We start from the raw sequence: 16,683 nt of genomic DNA, 5'->3' as shown, positions 1-16,683 counted from the left end.
CATTAACATAGAATTTAGAGTGTTCAAACCATTCATAATCTGTGATCTGTACACAAATAAGAGCTTGTGATGTTCTTTAACATCATCTAAGTAAGTTCCAAACAGAGGCAAGAATTGTAGGATCTTAAGGTTTCTCTCTTACAGATTACATTACAACGTATTTGGAGATGGAATTCATGCTATCTGTGGTAAATAAAAGCCAACAAGTTTAACATCTTCAAAAACTACTAGCATTACAGTTTCAGCTCTGAAGTTACCAATCATAAATAACAAGCATGAAAGTTAAGCAGACTTAAGAGCTTGTGGTTTGTGTAAAGCTGAAATTACAATTTTGGATATCACTGAATTTGCAGGAAGCCTGCCTAATAGCTATCAGCTAAATGGCATCTTGAGATACCTATCACACTAATGCTGCATCAGTGGAAAGCACACTTAATAAGTCCTTGGCATCAAGCACATTTTACCTGCTTTTCCACTGGTATCTCAGTTCATAATTTCCTATTTCACTTGAATTCTATTAATACTAATTATAAAAAACCCTTTGCTAATATTTTTAGAAAGGTCAGCCTCTTGCCCCCAATAATCTGGCTCATCATTTCACCGGCCTCAGAAGGACGGATGGCTGAGTCAACCTTGAACTGCTGAGAATTGCACTACTGGCAGTTGACAGAGTCAGCCTACAATACTGCATTCTAACCACTGTGCCACCATGGCTCTTTTTCTAAATAGCTGTTAAACAATGTTCACACAATAGCAGCCTTGCAATATTTGAGAGGCTGCCACAGAGAGGAGGGGGGTCGAGTTATTTTCCAAAGCACCTGAAGGACAGATAATGGATGGAAACTGAACAAGGAGAGATTCAACCTGGAAATAAGGAGAAATTTTCTACCAGTGGGAACAATCAACCAATGGAACAGCTTGCCCTCAGAAGTTGTGGGAGCTTCATCGCTTGAGACTTTCAAGAAGAGATTGGACTGCCATCTGTCAAAAATGGTGTAAGGTCTCTTGCTTGAGTGGTGGGTTGTTCTAGATGACCTATAAGATCCCTTCCAACTCTGTTAATCTGTTTGGAACTGATATTCTTCATTCTGGGCAGAACCAGGAATGGCTAGTCTGGAGAAGAGAAGGACCAGGGGAGACATGAGAGCAGTCTTTCAATAGTTGAGGGGCTTCCCCAGGAGGAGGAGATTAAGCTATTTTCCAAAGAACCTGAAGGTCAGACAAGGAACAATGGATGGAAACTGACCAAGGAGAGATTAAACTTAGAAACAAGGAGGAACTTTCTGACAGTGAGAACATTCAACCCATGGAACAGGAGTTGACCTCAGAAGTTGTGGGAGCTTCATCACTTGAGAATTTCAAGAAGAGATTGGACTGCAATTTGTCAGAAATGGTGTAGGGTCTCCTGCTTGAGCGCTGGGTTGGACTAGATGACCTATAAGGTACCTTCCAACTCTGCTAATCTGTTAGTCCATCAACTGCCTCCAATGTGCATTGGAGCCCCAGGCCAAGAGGCAGAGCCACGTCTGGTTGACTGTGTACCAGTTTCCATTTCAGGTGGAGAGAGAAGAGCTCTTCAGGCATGTACATTTAAGTTTTAATATAATATTCTAAACCTTACATAAAAAAGAAGAAAATGCACTATTAATTTCAATTCTGTTCTCTAGCCAACAGACAAGCTGTTATCTCTCACATGGGATGAAGTCACATCTGATTTTTAAAAGCTGGAACCTGCATTTCCTGAGGCTGAAACCAAGTCACCCTCCATCTGTCTCAAGGCACAACACCATCATTGACTTCAGGCCTTGACTCTCATCTTTCTCCAGGAAGAAGAGTTTATGGTCTGGGTAGTTTTCTGGGAGGGTTTGGAAATTGGGAACTGGATGTCTCTGCAAGCGCTTTGCTTGCAAAACATGTCTCCCATGGGATTCGCCCAAGGTTGAATGCAAAATATTCCATTTAGGAGGTGCAAAGGTTGTACTTCAGATAGAATACAGACATGTGGGAGGAGAAAAGGAGAAATGAATATGAATGTAAGAATTGGAATGGGTCTTTAGACACAGAGTCCAAAATCATGCCCAGTGCAAATGGTCATCCAGCCTTTTTTTTAAAGATATCCCAAGAAAGGGAGTCAGACCTTTCCCTCCAATGGTGAGATTCAAATAATTTAACAACCGGTTCTCTGCCCTAATGCTTTCTTCCAACAACCAGTTCACCCAACTGCTCAGAAAGTTAACAACCGGTCCTCCCAAAGTGGTGCGAACTGGCTGAATCCCACCACTGTCTGTTCCACTAGTGAATGGCTCTTCACATTAAGATAAGTTTGCTGATGTTCAGCTGACCTCTACTTCCTTTTCCTTGCTTGAAGTTGTTTTCTTACTATCCAACAAAATGAATTGTAATGTGGAAAAAAGCAAAGTTTTGCATGTAGGTAGGAAAAATTAAAGATACAAGTACAGATCAGGCAAAACCTGGCTCAAAAACAGTAAGAGTGAGAGGGACCTTGGAGTCCGAGTGGATGATCACTTGAATATGAGCCAGCCATGTGCAGCAGCAGCCAAAAAAGCTAATACAATCCTGGTTTGTATAAACAGAGGCATAGACTCAAGTTTATGTGATTTATAAAGCCCCTAGTAAAACCACAACTAGAATACTGCAACCAATTTTGGTTACCATACTACAAAAAAGATATTGAGACCTTGGAAAAAGTTCAGAGAAGAGCAACTAAGATGATCAAAGGCCTGGTGATGAAAACATAAGAACAGGATTTGGATTTGGCTAGTCTAAAGAAAAAGAGAATTAGAGGTGACATGATAGCAGTATTCCAGTATTTGAGGGGCTTCTACAAAGAAGAAGGGGTCAAATTATTCTACAAAGCACCGGAGGGCAGGACAAGAAACAATGGTTAGAAACTAATCAAAAAGAAAAGCAGTCTGGAATTAAGGGGAAACTTCCTAACAGTGAGGACAATTAATCAGTGGAACAGCTTGCCTCCAGAAATCATTGATATTCCATCACTGGACGTTTTTAAGAAGAAACTAGATAGTCACTTATCTGAAAGGTTCTCCTGCTTGAGCAGAACTAGAAGACCTCCAAGGTCCCTTCCAGCTCTACTCTATTCTGAGATTCTTGTTTCTGGTCCTGATTTCTGGAACAACTTGAGACAAATCTACCTCTTTATACAAATGATGAGTAAGGCCAAACCTTTGTTTATTCGCCTCTCTGAATGCCGCTTCAGCATCTTTGCCAGAATCATCTAGCTGTACTTCATTCACAGAGTTTTAGAAAATTTCCCTCCAAGTTGTTCACACTTGTACCTTCCCATTCTGAGATGTCAACCTGCACCTTCTTTTACTTCTTGTTTCTCCACTCCCACTAACTCTTGAACTTACTTCCAGCATCAGATTAAGCCCAAATAAACCACTCTGTCAAATGTAATCAGAAAGGACCCAACCAGCCCGAGATCGGCTGTTGTTGAAAAAGTTAACAGCACGCATTAACATGACAGATTTTAAAGACAATTCACAAAACAGTCTTACTGATCAGAAAGCAAAAGGATGATTTTTTTTGTCAAAATGTCCAGTTTTTAGTCTGCCAATGTGGTTGCGATGATGTTATAAAAGGGAAGAGAAAAAAGGCAGGTCCCTGCTGAGTTTGCCTACAGGCAGGAGATAGGTGTGAAGAGAACAGTTCAAAATCCCAGAGTCACAGAGATCCATGGTTACACAATTCTTCCCTTCACACTCTAACTCTCTCTTTCCTTTCAGTGAGAAATTTATTGAGGCCTCCTCATAGGAAGGAGTAGATCTTGTCCCTTCTGCAGCCTCCCCCAAGCCCGGAACTCCCTGTGTCTCTGGCTGCCTCCGAGCCAGCTGAGGTTGAGCCTCAAACTCTCCTGCTAGGGCAGCCAAGGAAGCTTCCATCTGCCAGCACGGAGGGTCCTCACAGGCAGCTAATTCTTCCAGTCTTGCCTTGCAGGAGGGCTTCGAAGGAAGCTGTGCTTCACTGCATGCCTTTGGCTACTTGCCAATTGATAAATGAGAACAAAATATCCATTTAACAATAACGACTGTGGTTGCAAAGAGGCTGTCAGGCGTGCAGCCATCTTTTCTTTTGGATCTTTGGCCTGCCACACTTTCTATTATTCTGCTATGCATTTTTTATTGTGGGAAAATGGGAGGAGGGATTGTATGGAGTTAGATGATATGTAGCCATAAAAAGATTCTTTCTAGAAAGCCAAGGTCATCCTTTGTCTCTGCACCTCTGCACCTGATGTGAATTGGATGGGTGGAACTGCCGGCACGACAGTGGGAGATTGGACCATGGGATGGATTGGGGAGGGGTTGGGCAAGATCTTGAACTTTCAACTGGGTGGGGAAAACCAGGAACCTTTCTGATTTGGGTTTTCCTAGATGTGCCAACATGGCTCTCTTAATAAATTGGAACTTTGAGCAATACTTTGCCTTGGACTCTGGTTTACTTTTGGATGCTATTTGGAAACCTGGCATTGGCTATAACTCTCCTGGTGCTACCTGTGAGGAAGATATCAATTCGTCTCCATTATTTCAGCCTAAAGGGCACTTAAGGCAACAGGCAGAAAAGCAACATCACATTTAAAGGCCAAAAAATGCAAGTCAAGTGTAGTATGAAATAGCACAGAATTAAAAGAGGAGAAAAATAGCAGTTAAAGGGGGACTCCAAATAACTTCCATTCCCCACCATCTAGATTGGAGAAGAGAAGACAAGTATCAATTCCTAAAGTTGCCATAGTGAGAGAAGAGGGGGAACGCATTCCACACATACTTTTGGCTAAAGTCGTATCTCAGATTACTGCAGCAGACTTGGGAGGGGTGCACCTCATTGGGGAATGTGATTTATGACACAAACTGAGGGGAGGGAAGGAACTGGGGTAAAGTTCAGCTATAACTCAAACAAAGCTCAGATCTGACTACAAAAAGGCCTTGCCTAATGATGCTCCTAATAAATGACTTATATTGAAACTTGGCTCGATACTCATGAATCAATTAGGGCATTTTTAGGAAACCTGACAACAAGACACTAACACAATATATATGCCAGCTCTGCCATCTTTGCTATACATTGCTAAGCTTGCTGGCATTTTGCTAAAGAAATAGCAAAAAAGTTGACGCAAGAGAAGAGTTGGAGAAAGTGTGTTTCATAGCTGAATTCTCATAAACTCAGCCTCACAACTGAACTGGGGTGGCAAGACTTTGCAAAGGTGACTTTTTGTGGCATTCTGGCTGCGCCACATTGCCTCATTCTGATCCAGGTGCCTTGACATTTTCTGCGGAGACATTCTTGAACGGTGTTCTTGTTTGTTCCGGTGCACCACAATCACATGCGGATTCTTGGAGTATGAAGTATCTCCACGATGGTCTAACCCAGGGGTCGGCAAACTTATACACTCAAAGAGCCACAAAAGTCCTAACTGGAAGACCCCCATTCAATTCTGGAGCTGACTGGAAGTCTGGTTTCCTCACCATAGAGTCTCCTCCTAGCGCAGCATCCTTTTTCCTCCACCTGTCCTAACCAAAAGCCCTATCAATTATGGAGCTGACTGGAAAATCTGCCCCTTGCCATAGAGTCCTCTCCTAGTGTGCCCTGCCCCCCCAACCAGAAGCTCCTCTCAACATTGTGGTGCCGACTGGTGACAGAGAGCTGCAGCAGAGGGATGAAAGAGCCACATGCGGTTCTAGAGAGCTGGCTGGAGAATTCTAGGAGTTGAAGTCCACAAGTCTTAAAGTTGCCAAGTTTGGGGACCCATGTGCTAGACACAGGAAAGTCAAACACTCAAACTCCAGGATGCTTCATTCTAAATTAGGCCACAGGTTTTAATGAACATTTACCACATGAGTACTTCAAAATGAGAAGGAATTAATAATCAGGCAGTACTTTTAAAAAGCTCTATTTTAACAGAGATAAGAACCACCAGCAAGTTATGGGATTGCTAATAAGACATCGGTCTTGAGAGTCATGGTGACATGACACCTACAATCTCAAATAGAGGGTGACGTTCTCATTATCCTTATTCACAATTTCAGGAATAGGGTCTAAAAAATACTATTTAGCTAAAGTAAAAATGACACTTTGAGAAAAACCAGTGGTTTGGGAATGTAAGACGGACAGAATGAACATCTTCCATGCAAAGTTATCCTTTCACAATGGGTGGCAATTCTTCATCTTTATAACAGTTTAAACAATTTGGTTCTAGTCACTTCCTTTGGAGAGCTGAAGGCACAAGGAGAAAGAGCTTAATAGACACCCTGTTTTGAGTGTGGATGTGTTGTGGCCTGCCAGTGCCCAGCAGAGCTGGCAGTAGAGTGAGGAGGTTGTGGAGGAACATGGGCCAGTCCTGGAGTCTGGGGAAGGCTCAGACAAGGGCTCTGCATCAGAGGCAGAGAGGGGGTCAGGGCCATCTGGTAGTTATGTGCTGCCTCCGAAGCCTAACATCAGTGAGGCAGTAGAACTGTGGGAGTTTGTTTCCAGTGCGTGCATGCACAGAGCTGCCAGAAGGCAAGAACAATTAAGAAAACAGGGTCGATTTGGGAATAAGGTTTGGAGATGATTGGCCCCTCCCATAAGACATAAAAGAGGAGCGAATGGGGCATGAGCTTTTGCAGGAAGCAATTAGTTCATCTGGTCGGTTCAAGCTTTGAAAAGTTCTGTTTCACTCTGTGCTCAGTTTGGCCCTGCTCTGCATTTGACAATTAGGTCTCTGGCAGCATTCCAAAGGAGATAAGGTGGGTGTTTATCAACATTCCCCTGAAAGATTGCGGCAACTCAAACAGACATCTATCAGAACTTTCACAGACTGTCTGTGAATCATTATAGGCTGTGAATGACCATAGGTCACAGCCATATAAATAAAAGAGGGTTTTGGGGACTAAGATTGTGATTTATGCTTTCTCAGGAAGCCTGGGTCAGAACAAGATGGTGAAGCAGGTATGCTTACGAGTCCCCCCCCCTATTTTACTTCCCCTCTTTTATATTACTGATATGACATATGGCTGAATAATTAAAACAGTATTAGAAGTTTTTTTTTTTAAATATATTTTATTCATTTTTCACATTCCATTTGCAATCACTTATATACAGGGTATTTACTATAAGAAAAGAAAAAAAAAGGAGATAAAACGAACAAAAAAAGGAAACACAACTCATCATTCGCAACCCCACCTAACCCTTCCATCCTCCATACACCCCATCTACCCCCTCCAACTTTCCTTTCTCCCTCTAACACTCCCCTCCTACTTCCCTTTCCCCTCAAGCCTGATTAGAAGTTTTGAGGTGCAGCAGCAACGGCTGCCCTCCTGGACTTGCTGGTTCTACCTTGATTAGAACTGAATTGCTCTAGTACACATTTCTTCATTAACTGGTGGGATAGGTTTTCGTTCCTAAACCACAGTTATGCCCATCAAATTCTGTAAAATAGGAATCAATAGAATTAAATCTTTCATTAGATTATTAAGTCCCAAATGTTTCAATGCAGTTGTATCCAAGTCAAAAATTAAAATTTTCTCCATTTGCCTGGATGAACTGACAATTTCTTTATTCATGTAAATCAGAAAGGAAAGCCCAGAGTGTTGTCTGATCACTCCTGTTTCTTTTCACTAAAGAAGGATCATATAATGTATGGCTCAAAAGGCATCTTAAATCCTGCTTGTATTACTGGAGCGCACTCCTCATGGGGCTGCCCTCAAAGAATCTTTGCAAGCTTCACCTGGTGCCAAATGCAATAGGGGGAGCCATCATGGATGCTGGTTATTTGCCACATGTCACACCTCTGCTCCACAGGCCACACAGGCTGCTTTTGGATACAATGCAAGATGTTGGTGTTATCTTTCAAGCCTTTCCTGGCTTGGGGCCAGGCTACCTATGGGGCCATCTCCCTCCAGCAGCATCTCCCCATCCTGTTCGATCCAGCAGGATATGCTCTGGGTCCAATCTCCTATTGGCTGGTAGGACCAGGTGGAATCTTTTTTATTGTAACGTCTGATGCCTGGGCATTAGATTTTCCCCTGATTTAGAAAGACACCTTCTGATCCACCTCTGCTTCAGCAGGCGACCTCTAGCAAATCCTTACAATAGATTCCTTTTCATTTCCTTCTCTTCAACATCACCCAGATGCCTTCAACTTGAATTCCATAATTGGGGACATGGTTTTTTTTATAGGCACATGACATCTTGCCCTGAAAACTATTCCCCTTGGTTTCAGTTGGGTCTCTTTGCTTTGAACAAGTCATAGCCTTCCATTCTACTCCAACATCTCAACAGGCTTTTACCATACCTACCCATCCTACTTGTCCCATTTGCTTCCCCACATGAAGCTCTCTAGTTCCTCTGTTTTGTCTGCAGATGTGGACTTGGTGATTGATCTTGCACATGGGGAGGGTTACTGCCTCCCTGCTGTCATTTGCTGAAGATTACTAAGTAAGTTTTCTATTTCATTGCCTCTGCCATTATTATCTGCAGCTACGGTTCCAATGCCCAGCATTCCTCTACTGACGTCTGGGCTGCTGCCTCCTTTCAATTTATTTTAAAATCTTTCCTAAACCCTGCAAGACTTTTGCTAGAGATATTTTCCCTTCCCTTATGGGTTGTAGCACGTTCTTGTCACTCTTATACTGGTGACGGAGGCCAGGGTTTATGACTTCAGATCTTTCTCAATGGACATTCCTTGCCTGTTTTTTTCCTTCCCTGCTTGTTAAGGATGAGTAGGGAGGATTAGTACTTCTCCAGCTGGTCAACTTGCCTGCTTTTACAGGCTTTTACAGTAGCTTGTAATATTCTGAAGGGTTCTTGTCTTCTAGCAATATTGTTTAACTGGTTCAGAACACACATGAATCGGCCAATATCCATCTGATGAGTTTGGGTCATCTTTTCTCCGTATCAGAGGTGGGTTCCTACCAGTTCGGCCTGGTTTGGCTGAACCGGTAGTGGTATGCCGGAACTGGGTCGCAGAACCGGCAGTGACCCAGGCTGGACACGCCTCCGAACTGGTTTCCCGGTTGTCGCCATCAGCATCTTTTTAAAAATTTCTGCACATGTGCAGAACAATTTCCATTGAACTGTGCATGTGCACGCACATGAGTGAACTGGCAGTAACGCCAGCCAGAACCCACCCCTGCTCCATATCCATGTTCATCCGGAAGGGAGTTGCTTCTTGTACTCTTCTGTTTCTCATGTCAGTAAATTTCTCGCCGGTATCACTTTACCTCCTCGGTGGAAAGCAGGGTTTTGTTGGTGGATGAAGCACTGGAAGTTCTTTCCATTGTATTTGGAGAAACTGCTATAAAAGACACCCTCTCAGTTGGTTGGAGCGGTTTTTCCACATTCAGCTGGTTGGCTCCCATGATGCAGGCTTTCTCCTACCGTCTTTCACCAAAAATACATGTCCTGAAACTAAGGTCATGCCACATTTTTCGGATGGGCAAAAATATAAGCCCCCCTGAAAATAAGCCCCCTGGACAATCCCCCCCGGCTATGCAGAGCACCACTTGCCAACCTAGCGGTATCCCGAAGGGGCCAAGCTGTGCGAATGAGGTGGGGGGCAAAGGCGTTCGTGTTGCTTGGCACCTTCGGGATACTGCTAGGTCAGTCAGTGGCACTGTGCCCAGCTGGTGAGGGGGTTGCCAGGCGGATGCTCTCTTGCGAGCAGGATCCCGAAGAGCCGGACACAGCCTCAGGGTCGAACGGCTGTGTTGTGCCGTCGCAGTAGCTACAAAGCAGGCATGAAATGACCACACTCATGAGCAACTGCCCGGCAACTCCCCTTTCCAGCTGGGCACAGCACCATTCACTGACCTATGGGTATTGCCAAGTCGCAGGAGTGCTGTTCATGGCTCAGCGCCTTCGGAATGCCCCTAGATCAGTGAATGGGGCTCTGCATGGTTGGAGAAGGTGGGTTGCATGAGCAGCTTTTCCGCTCCCCGCTCACACGACTCCCAGGGTTACGATGCCCTTGCCTAACTCTCCCTTCAGAGCCAGGGCATCTCCACTGCTGCTGCCGCCCGCCACATGGCTTTTTCTGCGGCTTCCAAAGCATAGAGATAGGATGCCGAGTCTTCTGGCAGTTGCCGCTCTGGGAGTACGCTTTAGGATTGTGGGATGGCTGCCGGCAGACAGTACTCCCAGAGCGTACAAAAACTACCAAAAACAAATCCTTTTAATTACATTAATTTTCATTTCAGCAGATATTTGGAGGCTTAATAATCAAGGAAGGTGGTAGAATTTCTTTCTTTTATGAATACAATTTGCTTAAGCATACACACAGAGAAAGGTACCTGTTTCCCTGAAAATAAGACCTCCCCAGATAATAAGCCCAATTGGGCTTTTGAGTGCATGTGCTAAAATAAGCCCTTTCCCAAAAATAATGCAACACAGCAGCAGCCATGAGGTGACAACACTCGCAGCTTCTTGCACCTCAAAAATAATAAGACCTCCCCAACAATAAGGCCAAGCACTTATTTCGGTGGACAAAAGAAAATAAGACCATGTCTTATTTTCGGGGAAACATGGTATATGTACAAATTGAACATTGATGGAAAAGTGAGATTAATGAAACTGATAACTCCTATGCAGCTTTCATGAAAATTAGCAGAAATTAGAATTGGCAGTACTTTATGAGAAGGTCTGAGGTGACATTGAAAAAGGAAGCAGATGCCTCTTTCATCATACAAATTAATGAGTTATAATGGGGTTTAAAAGTTTCTGAACATGTTTGAATTTTCAATATTCTTGTGTGAACATTAAATCATAATCTGTTCTTCACACAATGCCTCAAACCCAGAGAAAGAGAACCCAATTAAAGAAATTAATCAGACCCAGAACACTCCTTCACTTATTTATTCAGAAAAATGACCCAAAGCTGCATATTTGTGTGTAGTGAAAGTATGTAAACTTCTAGGCTTCTTTTCAAGGGGAAATTAGAGTCAGGAGGTTTTGTGGAAGAAGCAATGGGCTAAAATGTCTTTGAGCTGATCAGCAGTTATCAGAAATGTTTAGCTGCAGGCCTTGCTGCCTAGCGAGGGCAGTGGGGGGGGGCAGACCAGTGGGGGGGCCCACTCTGTGACAGTTCAAACTTCTCTTCAAAGCCCTAAAGCTCAGGCTCTAAAGCAGTGGTGGGATTCAAAAATTTTTACTACCGGTTCTGTGGGCATAGCCTGGTGGCAGGAGTGGGTTCTGGCTGCTGCCGGTTTGCTCAGAGATGTGCTGTGTGTGTGCACGCTCTTGATGTGCACTATGCACACATGAACAGTACTAAAAACATACTTCTGCGCATGTACAGAAGCAAAAAAGAAGATGGTGATCCTTACGGCGATGCCGAGAGAACTGGTTCGGAGGAGGGGCAGGCAGAGTTACTACCTACTTGTCCGAACCAGTCCGAACTAGTAGGAACCTACCTCTGCTTGGTTAGCGTGGTGTGGCTTGGTGGACATGGTGTGGCTTGGTGGGCATGGTGTGGCTTGGTGGGCGTGGTGTGGCTTGGTGGGCATGGCAGGGGAAGGATACTGCAAAATCCCCCTTTCCTCCCGATCAGCCGGGACTCGGGAGGCAGAGAATAGATGAGGGCAGAGCCAGTCAGAGATGGCATTTACCGGTTCTCCAAACCACTCAAAATTTCCACTAGCAGTTCTCCAGAACTGGTAAGAACTTTCTGAATACCACCTCTGTTCTAAAGGAAAAAACACTTTTTGGAATGCAAAACCTTTTTTGGGGGGTGGAATTTTGAGGGCAATAAAAATGCTCAGCAGATCACAAAATGTCTCATCCCCAATGGTCCTTTTACGTGAAACAATCTCTGCCTCCTGCCCCAAGGTCTGCTCTGCAGAGTGCTTTGTCCTCTTGTCTTTCCCAGGCCCTGGCATGCCCCCCCCCTTTCCCTAGGAATACCTGGGAGATGCGGCTTAATAGCTAATGTTTACTTTAGCAGCAGCCCAGGTTTCCAAATGCTGAACCCAGGTGGGTCAGGGAGTTTGAAGGGAGAAGGCCTGTGAGGTCCCCATTACCTTAGCGCCTTAATATTCAAGGCATTTCAGAGCAAGAGTCCTGGCTGATGCGAGGGGTTTTGTGTGGTCTCTGGGTCCTTTAAGCTTCCTGGGACAGGGTCACCTTGTGCACTTTATGTGACACAAACTCTTTCAGGGGCCTCGTTTGAGTCTTTTGGACAAAGACTGGGATAGAATTATGAGCTGCCCCTATTAAATTTTGATTGGCTTGCATGTGGTGCATAAAGAAAAGGCCATTTGGGAAAGAATCAGAAGGCTGAAGCTTTCACGGAGCTGTCTGAACTATATTTTCTCAGGGAGCATCTTGTCCTGCAAGGTCCTTCAATGTTTTGAAAAACTGGATTCTTTCATTTGTTCTATGGAACGTGTGGCATTGGGTTTTTTTCTTCTTCTGCTTTTCTTTTACACTGATGGATTTCTTATGTATGATTTCCCTCTCCAACTTGCTTTTTATGCATTGTTTTGACAGCAGATAATGGAAGAAAGCAACCAAATTTAATTTCAAAGAATACGCACGATAATGGAAGAAGGAACTCTGTGTAATATTTGAACGTGAACCTTTTTCCTATTTTGCATTAGAAACTGAAGTTGAGCACAAATCAATCAATCAAATTGAAGCCTCCAATAATACCTGAGCAAGAAACCCTGTGCAGCAAAGAAGACTTTAGTAAAGCTGCACCTTCTCTGGCCAGAGAAAGGGAGGTAACTACTCCAAGGAGTCCAGAAACAACAAGGCAGACAAAGCCCAGCCTGGCAGAAGGGACTTCTTAGCACAACCCTGGCAAGGGGAGGCTTGTAGGGCTGCTCTCGGGGTGACAATCTTTTTAGGCTCAAGGACACATTTTGATTTTTGAGAGCCTTTATATTTTTACTTTCAAATGCCAAGAGGACCTATGTGAAGCCAAGAAATATCAATAGCCAATGGATCCCTTGGCCCTTTCTTTGCATTTAAAAATGTTAAGTTTTAAGCAGTGGCTCAGTGGCTAAGACTCTGAGCTTTTCGTCAGAAAGGTTGGCAGTTGGGCGGTTCAAATCCCTAGTGCTGCATAATGGAGTGAGCTCCCATTACTTGTTCCAGCTTCTGCCAACCTAGCAGTTCGAAAGCACGTAAAAATGCAAATAGAAAAATAGGAACCATCTTTGGTGGGACGGTAACAGCGTTCTGTGTGCCTTTGGCATTTAGTCATGCCAGCCACATGACCACGGAGACGTCTTCGGACAGTACTGGCTCTTTGGCTTTGAAATGGAGATGAGCACTGCCACCTAGAGTTGGGAATGACTAGCACATATGTGCGAGGGGAACCTTTACCTTAATGTCAGCAGGAGCCTGATGGATACCAAGGAATGTATCCATGCCATGTACCCTCAATCAAATTTCCTTGAGATAAATGCAATCCCTCAGGGACCATTCCATGAAGATTTTGTGGCAATAACAAAGCAGGGAATTGGATTAGAAGACCTCCAAGGTCCCTTCAAACCTTATTATTCTACGTTCTATGTTAGCTATATCCTTCTTCCACTAAATTTTTTCAATCTCCAGTCTAGTCTTCAGGTCTAAGAGATCCCCTCTCCGAGTGCCTCCATCACCTGAGACCCTCCCCTTGGCTTTACATCTTCGGATCTTGACAGGGCTGGATGGGGGTACACAAAAATGCTTCTTACCTGGCAAGGCTTTGGCCCATTTCACCACATGGACCAGGTGCCTCTCTCCAAGTTCATTCAAACTGGTGAGAAGGGAGCCAAAGGAGTCGGGCTGGTTATTGTCATGCCCTGCGCAAACCACGCCGGGCTCAATCGCTTCCAGGACATTGAGGAAGATAGGCTGGCATTCCAGGCCATCGATGTGCGCTAGGGGCATCTTCGTGGCTTGCTCCTCAGTGGGGCTCGATGGTCCTGCTGTCTCCCCTTCTTCTTGCAACTTCAGGTTGCCCAATTTCTTTAACTTGCGGGCTGAAAGGGGGGAAAAAAGGTTTCTAAGAAAACTTTCCATGACTGGTTGACAGTTTATATCAGGGGTGTCCAAACTTGGGAAAAGTTCCCAAGCTTGAAGACCTTTGATTTAAATGGAGAGATAGCAGAGGAAGGGATTACAAGAGAGTAAATTATGCTGGCTGGGGAATTCTGGGAGTTGAAATCCACAAGTCTTAAAGTTCCCAAGTTTGAAGACCTCTGATCTAAATGGAGAGATAGCAGAGGAAGGGATTACAAGAGAATAAATTATGCTGCCTGGGGAATTCTGGGAGTTGAAGCCCACAAGTCTTAAAGTTCCAAGTTTGGACATCCCTGGTTTATATGATGAATGGGCATATCATCAAAGAAAAAAAAATTATGGAAGTTTCTTTCATATAACTGAACCTTATGAACCTGCTGCTACATGGGGTGGGGAGTGGGGAGATACTAGAGCCACCAGAACGCCAATGGGGGGGGGGGGTCCCTGATTCCTTTGGCCAGCCCAGGTGGAGAGGTAACAGTGCAGAATTGTCATGCAGCTGTCAGACCTGCAGCCATCTTTTCTTTTGGATTGTTAGCCTGCCACATTTCTAATATCCTATTATGCATTTTCTACTGTGGGAAAATGGGTGGGGGGAATTGTAAGGAGTGAGATGCGATGTAGCCATAACAAAATTCTCAAGGTCATCCTTTGTCTCTGCCCCTCTGCCCCTCACCAGAACTGGATGGGTGGAATTGCCAGCATGGCAGTGGGAGATTGGACCATGTAGTGGATTTGTGGGTTTGGGGGCAAGATCTTGGACTTTCAACTAGGTGGGGAAATCTGGGAAGCTTTCAGATTCGGGGTTTCCCACATGTGCCAACATAGCTCTCTTAATAAATTGGAATTTTGAGCAATACTTTGCCTTGGACTCTGATTTACTTTTGGATACTATTTGGAACCCTGACATTAACCTGAATCTGAAATCCCATTCACCCAGGCAGTAGTGTAAACATAATGCGAAGAAATAAGAAATAACTTCGTAAGATTTTCACTACCTCAGCCAGATTTTGCACGAGAACACTGAGAGTCCAATCTTCTCATGCAAGGTTTCACAGTGCAGGCTTGCACACATTTATAAGGAATATTTTTAGCATTTACAAAAACTAATGTGCTAGGATTTGAGCAAACCATTTGGGAATCATAGACATCATGATGGTGGTGGCTGCCCCTAAAATGAGTGTGCTTCCTCCTGTTGTTTTTGCCGCAGTCGGTGTGACAAGATGGAATTAAGTTCCTCTGAATGCTTCTCGAAATTCAGTACTGACTGCTCATGTTCACCATTACAATTATATGGAATTTTCCCCAATGCCCAGAGCAGCAATATAGCCTGAATCTACGGCTGCAGGAGTGGAACAGGGAATTTTCCATCATTATGCTTCTATATTTCTAAACAACTAGAGTTCTGACCACCGTTCTTGCAAACAAAAGAGCATATTTTATACATTTTTGATCTGATCCTACAAGACTAGATATGCTCTCTACAAAGTAAAGGGTGGGCATTTTTAATGTGGCTGGGGTCTCTATCAGTGATGGGATTCAAAAAAAATACTGCTGGTTCTGTGGGTGTGGCTTGGTGGGCGTGGTAAGGGAAGGATACTGCAAAATCCCCATTTCCTCCCAATCAGCTGGAACTCAGGAGGCAGAGAAGAGATGGGGGCGGGGCCAGTCAGAGGTGGCATTTAGCGGTTCTCTGAACTACTCAAAATTTCCACTACTGGTTCTCCAGAACTGGTCAGAACCTACTGAATACTACCTCTGTTCTCTATGCTCAAGGGCAAAATGAAGCAATAATCGTAGATGAGCTACCCTGCCCCAAAATCTTGTCAGATCTCTTAGGAGAATCCTCATTAATTTTGGCAGCCTAATCATTTCTAAAAATTAAATGATGTAGTTTTAAAAGGTTAATTTGGGGACTCCATGGAAGCCACTTGGAGGCTGTGAATTCTGTTGCTGCTCCCTATCACAATGGAAACCACCAAGACTGGGCAAAAAGAGAAGCTGAACTATTGTAGCAGCACAGAGGGGGCAGAAGTGAAATTCAATTTTTTTTTACTACCAGTTCTGTGGGCGTGGCTTGGTGGGTGTGGCAGAGGAAGGATACTATAAAATCTCCATTCCCACCCAAACTCTAGGGCCAGCCAGAGGTAGTATTTGCCGGTTCTCAGAACTACTCAAAACTTCTGCTACTGATTCTCCAGAACCTGTCAAAATCTGTTGAATTTCATCCCTGAGAGGGGGGCTCGTTCCCCTTCTCCCCCCTCCCAACGTTCCCTATCTCCACCCAGTACAGATCAGCTCTCCACAGTTTATACAAAAGTCAAGTAATAGTTCCTAATATTCAAATGGGATCAAGAGGTAACAGATACATTATTCCTGCCTTTGAGTGTGACAATCTGCTCTTTTCAAAACTAAGCACTCTTTCTCTTTGGAGGTTGACTTTCTGGTTGCGTCTTGGATAATCTTTGCTGCCTTTCTCCAATCTGTCTGAATTGTTCTACTTTTCACTGGTCATTGTCAGGCCTGCAGCCATATTTTCTTTTGGATCTTTGGCCTGCCACACTTTCTATTATTCTACTAGGCAGTTTCTATTGTGGGAAAGTGGGAGGGAGGATTATACAGAGTTAGATGATATGTAGCCATAACAGAATTCTTTCTAGAAAC

At 44.1% G+C, this 16,683-nt stretch overlaps 1 protein-coding gene across 1 annotated transcript in view; it reads right to left on the bottom strand.

The window, feature by feature from the left end:
• Positions 1-16,683, bottom strand: part of AR (androgen receptor) — a 184,123-nt gene that overhangs the window by 20,116 nt on the left and 147,324 nt on the right. The window contains exon 4 of the mRNA XM_032227793.1: positions 13,692-13,979. Within this exon, the coding sequence (XP_032083684.1) occupies positions 13,692-13,979 (288 nt within the window). The remainder of the gene's footprint in view (positions 1-13,691; positions 13,980-16,683) is intronic.

This window comes from Thamnophis elegans, chromosome 12, assembly GCF_009769535.1.
Source record: "Thamnophis elegans isolate rThaEle1 chromosome 12, rThaEle1.pri, whole genome shotgun sequence".
Lineage (NCBI taxonomy): Eukaryota > Metazoa > Chordata > Lepidosauria > Squamata > Colubridae > Thamnophis > Thamnophis elegans.
Note: the sequence above shows the minus strand (reverse complement) of the source record. Positions and strands in the feature narration are given on the sequence as shown.